Source organism: Poecilia formosa, unplaced genomic scaffold (assembly GCF_000485575.1).
Source record: "Poecilia formosa unplaced genomic scaffold, Poecilia_formosa-5.1.2 Scaffold231, whole genome shotgun sequence".
In the NCBI taxonomy this organism is placed as follows: Eukaryota; Metazoa; Chordata; class Actinopteri; order Cyprinodontiformes; family Poeciliidae; genus Poecilia; species Poecilia formosa.
In genome coordinates this window covers 177,078-190,814 of record NW_006800170.1, presented here as the reverse complement: position 1 = coordinate 190,814, position 13,737 = coordinate 177,078, and the positions used below count along the sequence as shown (strand labels likewise).

At 37.5% G+C, this 13,737-nt stretch overlaps 3 protein-coding genes and 1 non-coding gene across 4 annotated transcripts in view; all 4 read right to left on the bottom strand.

Annotated features, from left to right (window-relative positions):
- Positions 1-3,847, bottom strand: part of LOC103149603 (biorientation of chromosomes in cell division protein 1-like 1) — a 4,858-nt gene extending 1,011 nt beyond the window's left edge. The window contains exons 1-7 of the mRNA XM_007568839.2: positions 3,601-3,847; positions 3,069-3,193; positions 2,161-2,351; positions 1,567-2,043; positions 784-933; positions 503-669; positions 282-378 (exon numbers count right to left, since the gene is read on the bottom strand). Of these exons, the coding sequence (XP_007568901.1) occupies positions 282-378; positions 503-669; positions 784-933; positions 1,567-2,043; positions 2,161-2,351; positions 3,069-3,193; positions 3,601-3,717 (1,324 nt within the window). The 5' untranslated portion in view covers positions 3,718-3,847. The remainder of the gene's footprint in view (positions 1-281; positions 379-502; positions 670-783; positions 934-1,566; positions 2,044-2,160; positions 2,352-3,068; positions 3,194-3,600) is intronic.
- Positions 3,848-4,609: 762 nt separating this feature from the next.
- On the bottom strand, positions 4,610-4,691 carry trnal-aag (transfer RNA leucine (anticodon AAG)). The gene has a single exon. It is a non-coding gene; the product is annotated as a tRNA-Leu (tRNA).
- Positions 4,692-5,081: 390 nt separating this feature from the next.
- On the bottom strand, positions 5,082-8,777 carry LOC103149571 (aurora kinase B-like). The gene is made up of 9 exons (XM_007568793.2): positions 8,650-8,777; positions 8,094-8,132; positions 7,852-7,930; positions 7,726-7,771; positions 7,462-7,650; positions 6,474-6,612; positions 6,225-6,373; positions 5,952-6,126; positions 5,082-5,588 (listed from the first exon to the last, which is right to left on the bottom strand). Exons 1-9 carry the CDS (start codon positions 8,653-8,655, stop codon positions 5,415-5,417), a joined length of 996 nt encoding a protein of 331 aa, XP_007568855.1. The 5' UTR covers positions 8,656-8,777; the 3' UTR covers positions 5,082-5,414.
- A 1,645-nt stretch (positions 8,778-10,422) lies between these two features.
- Positions 10,423-13,626, bottom strand: LOC103149570 (F-box/LRR-repeat protein 12-like). Its single transcript, XM_007568792.2, has 3 exons — positions 13,011-13,626; positions 12,831-12,906; positions 10,423-12,100 (listed from the first exon to the last, which is right to left on the bottom strand). The coding sequence occupies exons 1-3, from the start codon at positions 13,109-13,111 to the stop codon at positions 11,048-11,050; spliced, it is 1,230 nt and encodes a 409-aa protein (XP_007568854.1). The 5' UTR covers positions 13,112-13,626; the 3' UTR covers positions 10,423-11,047.
- Positions 13,627-13,737: the final 111 nt, after the last annotated feature.

The following is a 13,737-nucleotide window of genomic DNA, read 5'->3' as shown; positions in this document are numbered from 1 at the left end:
AATACATTGAAGTTTGTAACTGGAATATGACAAAGCATGTCCAACTATTTAACTAGAAAATGTGGAATGAAATAAAGAGTGTAGAAAAGTAATTGTTGGGGTAACGTTGACCTAATTAAAGCCTGGGTTGAGGGTGAATTAGTTAGAAATAACAGACGTTCTAAAAAAAAAAAAAAAAAAAAAAAAAAAAAAAAAAAATCAATTTGTGTGTTTTGGTTGAAATTGTACGAAGAATGTTCCTTTTATGGACCATTCCAAGACAAAGATCAAAATAAACACACCTTGCTCTTCAGCCTGCACAGCTTTCTGTTTGCGCTTCTCCTCCATTCGCTCTCTGTTCTGTTGCCTCTTCAGCAGCCTTTCTTCTTTGTCTTTTGCCTGATAAGTCAACAACAAATCCAAAATTTACATTTTCTTTGTGCGACCGCGCAGCTTGAAAATTTACCATCAACATCATAAACAAAAGTTCAGGTCATTTAAACCACATTTTTTGTGAACTCACAGCAGATCTGCGACGCTCCTCCACAGTGACCTCATCATCCGAGTCGCTATAGTAACGAGAGTAGAGGAAGGGTTTGTGGACATATGCTTTACGGCGGGGTTTACGCTCCCTGTCTTCGCCTTCCGCTTCCTCACTGGTGTGTTTCCTTTCCGCTTTCTCACCTTCATCTGCAGACAAATCAACATGGACACTAGAACAAAAAAAAGCTCTGACTCTGACTTTGATTCTTTATAAAAAGTTTCAAATAATTTTAGCAACAATGAAAAACTGGAGGCAGAGACCATCTGGCGGAAGCTGGCCCTCTTCGGAAGAATCGGAGAGCTGCTCCTCCACATCACTTTCCTCCTCGAAAGAGGAAAGGTCGCTGGTGTGGACGGAGCTCACCGTGATGTCACTCAGGCCTTCGAGGTCTGAGTCCTCCAAAGAGTATTCTGCAAAGCAAATAAACACAATCATTTCAAATCTTTGTTTAGCCTGAAAAAAAAACAAAAAACATATTGGTTTATGGACCAGATCTCTACTGATCTCGTTCTTTTGGCCCTCATCCATACCTCATGACCAGAGGTAGAAGTGGCAGCAAAGATTTTTGACCCACCTTTCAATAACTGAACCCGGGCCGATTTGATCAGCCACAAATACATCTATCTACCTACTTGCTTCATAAGAATAGTCACCTTGTAATAAAGCACTAAGGTTTGTAAACCCCTCCAGAAAGAGACTGTAATATTTCTATCATTTCTACAACAAGAATATAAATAATATCTTAGAAATAAAATAGAAAAATAGCTAGATTTGATAAATTATTATTTTCTTTTCTTTAACTTTCCAAAACTAATCAATGAATGAACACATTTAAAAAATGAGACTTAAAAATTATGTCACAAAATGTTATGTTTATAGTGGAAACACCCTTCTTTAAAAAAAAAAACAAGCATAATGCAATGCTTTATTAAGAACTTTGATTGAAAACAAGAAAATAAATATCTCTATTAACACAAATATACTGTACTCAGTGAATTATGCAGCTGTTTGTCCATAAAACATAAAAATAAAAAAGAGCTCACCCTCTTTTATCCGCTCTCTGGCTTTCTGCTTGGCTTGACTCGTAGATTTCACTCCCTCATCATCAGACTTCTCATCGGAGATCTTCCCACTCACTTTGCTTGTAGGTTTTTCTTTCTTTTCCTCTGCTTGCGCCGGAGCTCCTGCTTCCTCCTCCTCAGTTTTAACCTCCTCTTTTAGTTGTTCTTTTTCCTCTTCCATCTGCTCTTCTAAGCTTTCTGTCTTCACTTCCGCTGTTTGGATTTCTCCTTCCACTGCCTCCTCCAGCGACCTTCCTTCCTGGTTATCGTCACTTTCTTCAACAACCTCCATGTCTTGCTCGTTTTCCTCCACCAGCTCCATTGGTTCATCCAGAACTTGGGTTTTACCGCCTCTTTCGGCTGCTGAGCTGGTCCTGACGTTTGCCTCCTGATTCAGAGAAGTTATGGTATCCAGGATGGACATGGCGTTGCTGCCGGGAGTTGAAGCTGATGATGAAGCTGTGGACAAATCAATATGTGTTTAAGACCATTTGTGAATTTTGTAGCAGAGTAAACAGAAAGAGATTATTCTGCAGTCATGGAAAGCATCAAGGGAATTTACGAAAAGTTACATACGTTGTTCAGGAACGCTGCTGTCCGTCTTGATCTCTGCTGGTGTCAGAGGAAGTGGCGGCTCCTCGGAGCAGCTGCCTGGAGACAGAAATTCACGGACCACCCTCTCCACCTGCGGCCTGAAGATGTGATTGACTTTGGGATCAACCACCTGGGCCACAATCCTGTCCACCCCCTGCTCCAGCATTCCAGATCTGTGAGGGAAACAAATACAAGAAGTGTCAGAAAATCACATATACATGTAACTGAAACCAGATACTAACAAAGATTGCTTTTAAAAATAATAATAATAATAAAAAACTACACACCACTACTTTTTTTCACTGTCTGAGATTAAACCAGACAAAAATGTTCCTGTTTTAGATCAGCTAAATTATTTTGATTTCCTAAATGCTAGAACTAATTTTCTTTTCATTACTCCACTTTGTGACTAATTTAGTGTTATGCTGAGGAAGACCCAATGGCTCTTGAGATGTTGCTTCAATACTTTTACATAATATTCTTTTCTCATGATGCTGTCTATTTTAACTTTCTTTGCTGTGTATAATGACACTCTTAGCAGCTTCAGCCAGGATTTTCAAGAGGTCTTTTCCTTTTGTTCTGGAAAAAACAAGTGTATTTTTTGGACATAGTAGCCACCGCCTCCTGCCTAAACAGCAATGTGTCCATTCTCATGTGATTAATACTTACAGATAAACGTGGCACTTTGAGGAAAACTGTGTCAAGAGTAATCTTAGTGTGTGTATGTTTCTGATTTTGAAGAAGTAATAAAAGTGACTAAAACGTTCTGGCTGATGGAATAAAATACCATGTGTTTATGATAAATATCTGGCTTCAAAAGTACTGATTATTAAAAAAAACTGTGTTTTTGTTAAAAGATATAAGAAAAATATACAGTTTTTCCCCCTTACTGCAGGACGAGCTGCCGAATGTTGTTTCTCAACTGGTTTTTGTTCAGATGAGGACTCCATGTGTGATTAGAGAGGTGATTGGAGACAAAGTTGTCCACTCTTTGCTTCAGGTTCAGGTAAGCTGGCTGAAAAACATTAATCACAAGTATTTCGCAAATATCCACTCACAGACAAACAAAAAGCTACAAAGTGATCTACAAAGTGGGCATGTTGACAATGGTTGCTTGAGGACCCCAAGAAACTCATTGTCAACTACAGTGTGACAATGCGGTGGGTTCTGTAAAGATTTAATAATCTTTTATTTTTCATTTACAACTAATTGTGATTCAAATTAAATTGTAGACTCGTTTTGAAACAAATCCGATGAGGGGAAAAAGAGCTCACATTGAGGAACTAGCAAAAGATATTTAGTAAACATGATACGGATTGAAAATACTAATAAAACACAACAGAACATCTACTTAAACTATAATCTTTTCATGAGCAGTATAAACACAGATACAGAAGAAGAAGTTATGATTTCGACCGTTACCTTTGTATCAACGTCTGCTAGACAGTCCCTCCTGAACTGGTCGAAGAGTCCCTGTGTTTTTAAATGACTGACGATCATTGAGACCAGCTGCGGGTCCCCCGGAGGCAAACCAGCCATGTTTCAGTGAAACCTGGCTGTATTTTATTTGTTAAAATAGAAGAGAAATTGAATAAACATCAGGGGATGTCCCATATAAGAGCACAAGCTATCTGTTTGGGGATGTGACGTCCACTAGTAGAAAAGCGCTTCGAGAATGAGCCGGAAGAACTTGGCAATGGTTTGCCCCACCAAAATAAAAGTCTAACATTCAGCTAAAGAACAAAATTCCAAACTTTTGAAGGATCTTTTAAAGATTTTTTTTATTTTTTTTTTTTAATTTAGTGCGTTTTGTCAGTGGTAGTATTGTCTATTACAAACTGTGTTGAATGTAACACTAATGTTTAAAAGCCATCGTTTTTAGATGTATGTCTTTTCAAACATTCATTAAAGCAGTGCGGATCAGAGCTGTAATCGATTCTATTGAAGTATCCAAAAACCTCTTTAACCTCTCCTTTGTGGAGCTGATCCACTCATCCACTTAAATTTTTTATTTATTTATTTATTTATTTATTTTTGCTGATTGTTAATGTAACGTTTTCTACAGTTGTGTATGACTGGAAATATTTTTTTTCTGCTGTCAATGTGTACGTTTTAAAACGAGAGCGCCCCCAAGTGGCGTCAAATTCTGTCTACAAAAGAAAAGAAGGTATGTCTCAGCAAATTAATTCGATTCTGAGAAGCCAGCAAACAAGTTAAAAAGTACATTTGCCCCATTTCAACAACGGTATGTTAAATACTGTTTTGATAAAAGTGCATAATTTTTGGTCATCAAATGTGTTTTATAGTTGACTTAACAGAGCGTCAAACAGCAAAATACTCATGCGTGAAACTATTTGAAGAAAACTGAAAATTCTAGCAAAATGACATCCTCGACCTTTTTAGTTTTAATCGAAGGAGACAAAAGCTACTTTGGCAGCGGTGGGATTCGAACCCACGCCCCCGAAGAGACTGGAGCCTTAATCCAGCGCCTTAGACCGCTCGGCCACGCTACCTGATGCCCTACACCCTCGAAAAATTGCTGTCATCAACAGCTGCAGGGCAAAATATAATTTTGCAGCTGTAACTACAACTGCAATTATGCAGCTACAGTAATGGAATCTGTCATTACTGTCACTACTAAACTTTATTTGGAACTGCTATATTAAATACAGAGCTCAAAGTTGGTCAGCATATTTAAAAACAAATTTAACCTTTATATGTGTTGCAAAGACACATGTAAAGGTGTCTGTGCTATTTAAGAAAAACTCTTTACATAGCACAAAATTGTTTGCAGAAAAAAATAATTTTAAGAATTTTAAAGAGATAAAATTATGCATACTTTCCAATCTGAGCAACAAGCTTGCCCATCTTGATCTGAAGAAAATACTTGCATGAGCCAATAGTAATATTAGCAGCAGTTTTTATTTAAAGGCAGTATACAACATCTTAAAAGCAACACACTGAACTACTAATAGAAATACAAGAAACACTGTATTATAAAAGTTAATTGCAAACAAAAATCAATCTATTTTGATAACAATGCTTTTTCACTTGGAAGCAAAAGAAGTGAACCTTAATTAAAAAGACCTCCTATTGAAAGGTTTCAGCTAAATGAGGCAGATATCCGCCGTTTATCGGTATGATGTATCCCGAGTTACAAAATGCAATTTTCAACTGTCCTTTTTTTTTGAATGACAGTTGAAAACGTTCAGAAAACAGGCCGCAGGCTGGTGGGTTCAGGGCTTCTTGGTAGGGCAGGTGGGAGGAAGGAGTCTGCGTGAGTTAGCCTTCACCCATGGGTGGTCAATAACATTCTGAAGAGGCAGACGGTCTATGGGGTTGTGGCGGAGCAGCTTTGAGATCAGGTCCCGTGCACCATCAGAGATGACTTTGGGGAAGTTCAGATCCACCTAAAAAAACAAAACAAAAAAAAAAACAAACAAAAAAAAACTGATCAGCATGGTGAAATATACCTAGGTTTTTATTTATTTCATAACACAAGGTATTTAGAACCAATACTGACATACAATATATTGTTTTAGCAGGAACTAGAATAGTCATTTTTAAATTAAAGACACGTTTTAAATGTGAAAGTACCTTATCACCATAATTAGTTTACTCAAGGTCATATTGTAATAACCTTATACAGAATCATTCCTACTTTGAAGCCAAATATAGCAAAATGTCACATTATTCAAAGTAACCAGACTCTTCTGTGCACAACTACTGAATTCAGCAGTTTAAAGTTATTATACCTGCAAAGAAACACAAACCTTCGTAATCCTCTTGTATGTTTCTGAATGACTCGCTGTTTCAAAGGGCGGGTTGCCAACTAAGCATTCGTAGCATAGGACTCCGATGCACCATAAGTCCACTTTCTCGCTGTGAGTGTGTCCCTCAATCATCTCAGGAGGAAGATAATCCAATGTCCCGCACATGGTGCGACGTCTGTAAGGAGGATTAATAAGAGCATAAAAAAGCTGAAATAAGTTACTTTAAGGGGCAGCATAATCCAACAGTGGTTCTCAGAAATGTTAGGTTCTTACCTTAGAGAAGGTGCATGGACAGACCAACCAAAGTCAGCTATTTTCAGTTCTCCGCGAAAACCAAGAAGTAGATTCTCTGGCTTGATGTCGCGGTGGATCACTTTTTTCTCGTGGCAGTACATCAGCGCGTCAGATATCTCCTCCATGTACTGGAAGTTTAAATTAACATTTGATTAATGCACTGAAGCAAATATACAAGGAATTGAAGACGACGTCTTCCGTTTTTCTTTTTTTAAAATCAGCTTTTACCGTTGCAGTGCGCTGATCATCAAACCGTCCATACTTCTGGAGCTCTTTGTACATTTCTCCACGTGGAGCGTACTCCAGTATCAAGAAAACCCTCTTGCGATCATGGAAATAATTGTAGAAACGCAGGATGTTAGGATGTCTAAGAGGAAAAAAAAAAAAAACTGAATAAACAGACTTAGCATGTGTAGAAATGATCAAATAAGATATGTCCTTAAAATAAAAAAGAATAAAACAAGAATCTATCACTGTTATCCCCTCAGACCAACTCAAAAACCTGTCAAATTACAACCACGCACTTCAGTGTTTTCTATGACATTTTATGTGCAGTTGTACTATAATATATTCATATTTGGAAAATAGATAAAACAATACTCTGTAAAATGCCCATGGCTTAAGATACTGCTTTACAAGCTAGCTAGCCCATCTTAAAACTTCAAGAGAAGTTTGCACCGAATCAGAGTAGAGGAAGACGAATAATGAACACCTCAATCATTTCAAAAGAACAAAACAAAAACAAACAAACAAACAAAAAAAAACCATTATGTATAATTTGCCCTCCACTTGAAGTTTATACTCTACTTTGTATTGGTCTCTCTAAATTCTAACAAAAATACATAAAATGTGGCAAAAGCATGACTGACTTTGCAAGCTTTATTCTGAAGAAAACAGACATTTAATCGTTATCATAATTTTTACCTAAAATGTTTCCAGAATAGTCAAATAACCATCACAAAGATGGTGTTTTACTACAAAATTAAACTCAATAACTAATCTTAAGTGGTGCAACCAATACCTTATAGGTTTGCATTGTGATAAATATTTACACAAATACCTTGAAAGATAATATTTGAATATTTGTTGTGACCATTTATAAGTTTAAGCCAACTTTTTAGCTGTCCAAAAATGCTAGAAAAACGCCGACGTTAAATTTACACAAAAAAAAACAAGTCTAACAGAAAAGAAATATGACAAAACCTGAATTACTAACTTCAGATGTGATTGAATTTCAATTTCTCTCCTCAGTTGATGCTCCACACCTTCCTTCTCCATCTGGGACTTAAACAACACCTTCAGCGCCACAATAAATTGGTGCTTCTTCTCCTTTGCGAGGTAGACATTGCCAAACTTGCCCTTTCCAAGAGGTCGACCAATGTCGAAGTCGTCAATTGTAAATTTCCTGATATAAAATAGCAAAATGTTTATCATCATATAGCAAAATAAACAGATAAAATGCTTTTTTAAATGCACTTACTTTGGTGGTGAATTTGAAGATGAGCTAACACATTCTCTCCCAGGACCTTAAAGCAATAAATCATGAAAGACTACTACAGATGTGAGTTTATGCTAATCTGATTTGCACATATAAGGAAAGACTTACCTGCAACATAACTTTTCTCTGCATCAGCTTTTGGCTTCACAAGAACACGTTGTGGTCCAGTCACACTTACGGGTGTAAACTGAAATTCAGAGTAGAAAGTTAGAAGGGTACAATCATACCTTATAACAAAAGTTACTTCAACCAATATTGAATCCCATGTTCCAAGTAAATGTATTTTTATAGGCGTACCACAATAAAGGTTGAGCTTAACTTTTTTTTTTAAATTGAGAATTACCACTAACCTGTCTTTGAAGACCCTTCGGCTCATAATTTTCTTTATTCTGTAAACAAAGGAAAAAAAGGATCAGATTCTACTGGTCCCCGATTCTGAAGAAATGTACCTTAATACATATTTGAGTACCGAGTCAAATTCATCTACAGCTAAAATTTTCTACTTCTTGTTTTTTTTCACCAATATAGGAGGTAAAGTAAATGCCAGGATTGTATTACGTTGAAAATTACTGGCAAAATGGTGTTAGTACGATCTAGCCTAGTTAAACAAAGCTAGGCATTCACTCTAAAAACTTTGAAGAACCCTGACGTTAAAGTTAATATTTCAGATCCCAGAGTTTACTGTAATCACCACTTTACATCATGTTTGGTCATTTATATAAAGCTTAGCTGAAAATAGGTAATTCTATGTGTACAATTTGGCCTCCTGTTAACGTTATTTGTCTGAAGACACGAAGCTAAAATTAGCTAAAGACTGCATCAACAACATATCCCGAAAAGCTGTCCAAAAAACTTGAAACTATATCTACTTGTATCTAATTGTTGATATAAAAACGTAATAATTACCTGCATTTCAGAAACAAAGAAAGGTTTTAATTTTAAAACCGTTGAGAGTCCAACTTTGACTTTAAAACCACTCAGGCCGCCAACGTTTTCAAAATGTCTGTTTGCTCACATAGGATTTGTCGGTCATGTATACACAAATCCATCCCATTGGTTGGAACTGCAAGAGGAAGGAAGTGCGTGATTGGTCCGTAATTTCTACGACGCTACCCTTAAACCGTTTTGATTGGATAAATCCCTCCCCTTCCACTCTAAACGTTCGGTTTTACTCTCATAGTGGTTGTACTCTTGCAGTAAATTTAGTTTTAAGTTGGATATTTTACAGACACCGTCTCTGCGATTGACTAGAGGCAGCAATGGCTTTTCATGCCAAGACGTGTCAACCGGTTAGAGCATAGAGGACCAAAACAGACATAAGAAATAAAAGCATAAATATATATTTAGTTTTTCTTTTTCCTTACACACGAATTTCCTTCAGGTAATATATGCATTTTCTTTTTCATGTCCCCCTACATATGAGTTTCCGTCAAGTAATGTATACATTTTCTTTTTAATTTCCTCTAAACATGCAAACGGAAAAACAGCAAGTAGATATACAGCGAGCAGAAAAGGGAGAAGCAAAAAAAGACTAAGCAAAATATCTATTTTTCTTGACAAAAATGCATATTTAGGGGAAATTAAAAATAAAATATATACATTACTTGACAGAAACTCATGTGTAAGGGGAAATGAAAAAGAAAATATACACATTACTTCATGGAAACTCATGTGTAAGGAAAAGGAAAAACTATACATATATTTGAGCTTTTATTTCTTATTAAAACATATATTTATGCTTTTATTTCTTATGTCGGTTTTGGTCCTCCATAGAGAAGAGGGGACTTACCTTTTCTTTAAATGGTTGTTGTTGTGGATGTTTTCTTCTGCTTAAAAATAAAGATCAGCACTTCAAAACTGTGTTACATTTGCTCTTGTAATGTTTGTCAGCTGTTAAATTTTGCTTCATGATGGTAAAATCTTTCAATGGGAAAAAAAAGTCAAATTAAAAGAAATCTACAAGGAGGCAAATACTCTTTCTTGGCACTTAACATGAAGTTAAAACCAAAGTAGAGAAGCTTTACCTAAAGAAAAAGCTTCAAAATAGTTGACATTTTCAAAAACAGGGAAAGACAATTTATGACTCAGAATTTATTTGCAAAAAAATATTTTCAACAATTTCATTATTACAAGATTTGAAGTCAAATGCAACTTTATTTAGATCCTTACTCCAAATCTTTCATGATTTTTGTTGATAATAAAATAAAGACATTGATATAATTTTCCACTCATCATCTTTAAAATTCACATCAGCAAAGACTCAGTGAAAGAATATAGTCATAAAAATGTTAAACCAGCCTTCACATGAGAAAATACGTGATTTTCTGAGTGTATACAAAGTTAGAAAGCAGTTAGGCAACAGGAAACAGGTGGATTGTTTCTTATGGCATCTTCAGTACTTTGACTCAAACACCTGCATGTCTGTTGACAGCCAACAAGTGAATGTTCTGCTTTGTCTTTCATTAAGATGTTCTGCAAATGATTTTGTTTTTTCTCAATGTGAAAACACATTTCTCCTTGCGTAATAACCTTAGTTACTTTAAACCAGGGATGAGCAATCTTGGTCCTCGAGGGTTGGTGTCCTGCAACTCTTAGATGTCTCCCTGGTCCGACACATTTGAATCCAATAGCTGAATCACCTCCTAAGTGCAGTCAAGTTCTCCAGAGTTCTGCTAACGACCTCATTATTTGACTCGGGTGTGTTGAAGTAGAGCTACATCTAAAAGTTGCAGGAGACCGGCCCTCGAGGCCTGGAATTGCCCACCCTTGCTTTTAAACCGACTGGTTGGTAATATAGTAACAGTAAGATAATACTTGTAGTTAAACTTAACTGTTACTTGATGAACATGCAGCTCTGCAGAAACAGTTCTTAAGAATTTTGTTTCATCAAAGTGTTCAAGCAAATCGATGTTTTGAAAAAAGTGATCTTTTAAAGATCTAACTACGAAAATCTGAAAAATCTAAAGTTTCTTTAAAATAATTTTCTTTGTTTCTTTTTTTGTGTGGCTTTGAATGAAAATGTTAGAACTTTCTCTGCTTGAGCTGATAAATTATGTGTATTCTTTACTAGGCATAACAAAACTAAGAGCTCTACAATCGAGGCCATATCCAATCAAGATAGTCCAGCTCTTTTTTCCCTATTACATTGACAAATTTTGTAAAAACATATTCACAAACTGTTAAACTATAGTCTATAGACATTGTAAGACCCTGTCATGTTTTCTATGTTGCCTATAGAAACTCCAAAATCTCCCAGTAACTGTCTTGTAAAGGGAATAAATGCTTGTTAGCCACTTGGATAGATTCAGTCTACATTTACCTGAACAGAGCAGTTAGTAAAAACCAGCGAGCATGATGGCAATAGACCAGCCAGTGAGCGGCGCAGACTTGGGAAGGGATCAGTCCCATCCAGTGTCCTGTTCTCATCATTACTTTCTCCACCAGTACCTCCCTCCTCATTCTGCTGCTCCTCACCACCTTCCTGCTCCTGTCCTTCCTCTGCAGGAGGACTCTGCCGGGGCTGGAATGTAACGTCTAAAAACTCCAGCTGGCGGAGCCCGCGGAGCATCCTGCAGCTCCGCACGATCTGCAGCTCGCTGAGTGTACAGGCCCACAGGTGCAGACATTTTAGGTCCTTCAGACGGCTGGCACAGAGCAAGCCCGGTCCCACCTCCTTCCCACCAAGACTCAGCTCCTCCAGTCCAAGCCACCCTGCCCCCAGTCCAAGGGAGGCCATCTGTAACTGGTAGCCCTGTCGTCCTGTAATGCCTATTTCAAGATATTTGAGTCTTGAAAGCCCTTCCAGGCCTGAGAGCCCTTCTTTGGCTGCACAGCTCCTAAGTCCATTTGCTGTTACACGAAAGGTATCGCGTAACTCCAGCCGACTGAGCCTCTCCCAGGATGCCAGATTCTGCAGATGCTGGTCTGTAAAAGATGGGACGTTGTTGAGGACCAACGTCTCGACACCGATTCCTGAAGGAGAAGCAATCCCCTTCACTTTCTGGCAGCGTCCTTTCTGTTGAGCACCAACGCTACACGTGGCTTCGGCTCGTTCATGAGGTAGAGCAGGTGAAGTAGGCAAGCTTTGATTGAAAAAACTACGAGGCAGCTCACAGCCACGCAACTCTAGCACCCGCAAAGATCCAGGCAGGATCTGGCAGTTTGGTAAGCTTCTGAGATCAGCATGCAGAAGACAGAGTTTACTCAGGCGGGGACATTTGGTGGACAAAGCCTTGAGCCAAGACTCGGAGAGAAAGGTGCCGCCTCGGGCAGAGAGCAGCAAACCACGCAAGCGAAGGCACCTCAGTCCACAACCCAGGTACTGTCGCAGAAGGAACCAAAGGATCCGGGACGTTACCTAATACACAGAGGACAGACCATGAATGGATGTGTGAGAGGTGGAAAGAAAAAAAACTATCTGTTTCTATCACTGTCTGCATAAGGTGCCCAAACACATAGAGTGACATAGGAGGATAATAACGTATCTGTAGACAATAGCATCATACATGAACATTATGTAAAATTGCTTCACACACAGCATTTTTAGAAAATAAAGAAGTATAGTATTTTCACAAACATTTTTTGTAATAAAGATGTATAGTGCTAGTCAGGATAACTGGGGCTTTACACAGTAAATTAATAAAATAGAAATATGGTATATTCTATGTCACACACAACGGTAGTGAAAAGAAAAATATATACATTCTGAATTGAACATTGATATGAGCAATTTGGTCACGGCTTTTACAAGTCACGTAAACCTTTCTAATATTTTCTGACACTTCACTGGTACACATTCAAGTAGAATCATTCTAAAAGCTTGTCCTCATCAATATGGCTTTTATTCAGGTCAGAGTAAAAAGGGCAGATTGCAAATTCACACCAATCTTTTCAGATTTTTATTTGTGGAAAGTTTTGAGATCCCTGTATCCGTTAATTTTTCCCTCCCTCCCAGTTACGAATTACTTTGTATTGCTCTAAGAAATACAATCCCAATTAAAATATATCGAAGCTTGTGGCAATGTGGAAAAGTTTAAAGGACGTAAATACTTTTGTAAAACAAATTATGAACAAAAATATAGTCTTACCCCTTTCCATGCAGTCAGATCAACTGTTCTCCACAGTCTTTGGTCTTTAACGAGGCGTTTCCATCTCTTGCACACTCTACAAACACGGCAGGAAAAACAAAAGCAACAACAAAAAACCTCATTTGAATGAGTCACAACAAAGAAAAAGCTGCTTTTTGTTTCACAAGCAAAAGTACTTACCTCCCAGCTCTGACGAGCTCTCTGACACTTAAGTATGAGAGTACGTCAATTAAAATGTTCTCTGGGAAGTAGTCAAGATTACAGCCTTTAAATTCATCCATTTTGTAAACAAAACTCTCAACACGGACCTATATCCTGACGCACAAGGGTTGCGCCTAAATCAGCAATCCCCAAGAAACAGCTGCCCTTACACTGAGTGACCTAAACCGGTGATGAAATCACAATTATGTATTAATTTTCGCTGGTACAATAGCGACTCGGTCGATGCAGCCTTTCTCTAAATGGCACTGGAAAAAGTATTAAAAAAGAGCAAAGGACTGCACCTTATTTAAGAAGACTGTCAGAGGAAGTGTTGCCACCTAACGTTCATTAAGGGAACAATCTCTTGCGCTTGCGCTGTTTACCGGTGTTGCGCTGAAAAAGGTATACAACCATAAGCATGTAATTCAGTCACCGGAAGCGCCTTTTTAAGACATTTTTATTCTTCAATAACTTCTGTTAAATTCAAAAATAGTACATATACTTGCGCTTTCCAACTAACAATAAAATCATAACGCATTTCATTATGTTATATATTTATGGTAGCAATAGACGCAGGCTCAGTTCCTTGGATTTTCACCCGGAAATTCTCTTGTAGCTCAGAGAAAATGCATTTTTTTCTAATAATAGACTATTTGACAAGATTGTTGGATAACTGATATCAGTATAAGGCATTTAATAGCACTGG

Coding starts and splice junctions, on each gene's coding strand:
- LOC103149570 (XM_007568792.2), bottom strand. CDS start 13,111: ATGGATGAATTTAAAGGCTGTAATCTTGACTACTTCCCAGAGAACATT. Junction 12,907..13,010: donor GAGCTCGTCAGAGCTGGGAG/GTAAGTACTTTT, acceptor CCGTGTTTGTAG/AGTGTGCAAGAGATGGAAAC. Junction 12,101..12,830: donor ATCTGACTGCATGGAAAGGG/GTAAGACTATAT, acceptor TCTGTGTATTAG/GTAACGTCCCGGATCCTTTG.
- LOC103149571 (XM_007568793.2), bottom strand. Junction 6,374..6,473: donor ATGATCAGCGCACTGCAACG/GTAAAAGCTGAT, acceptor TTAAACTTCCAG/TACATGGAGGAGATATCTGA. Junction 6,127..6,224: donor GTCCATGCACCTTCTCTAAG/GTAAGAACCTAA, acceptor TCCTCCTTACAG/ACGTCGCACCATGTGCGGGA.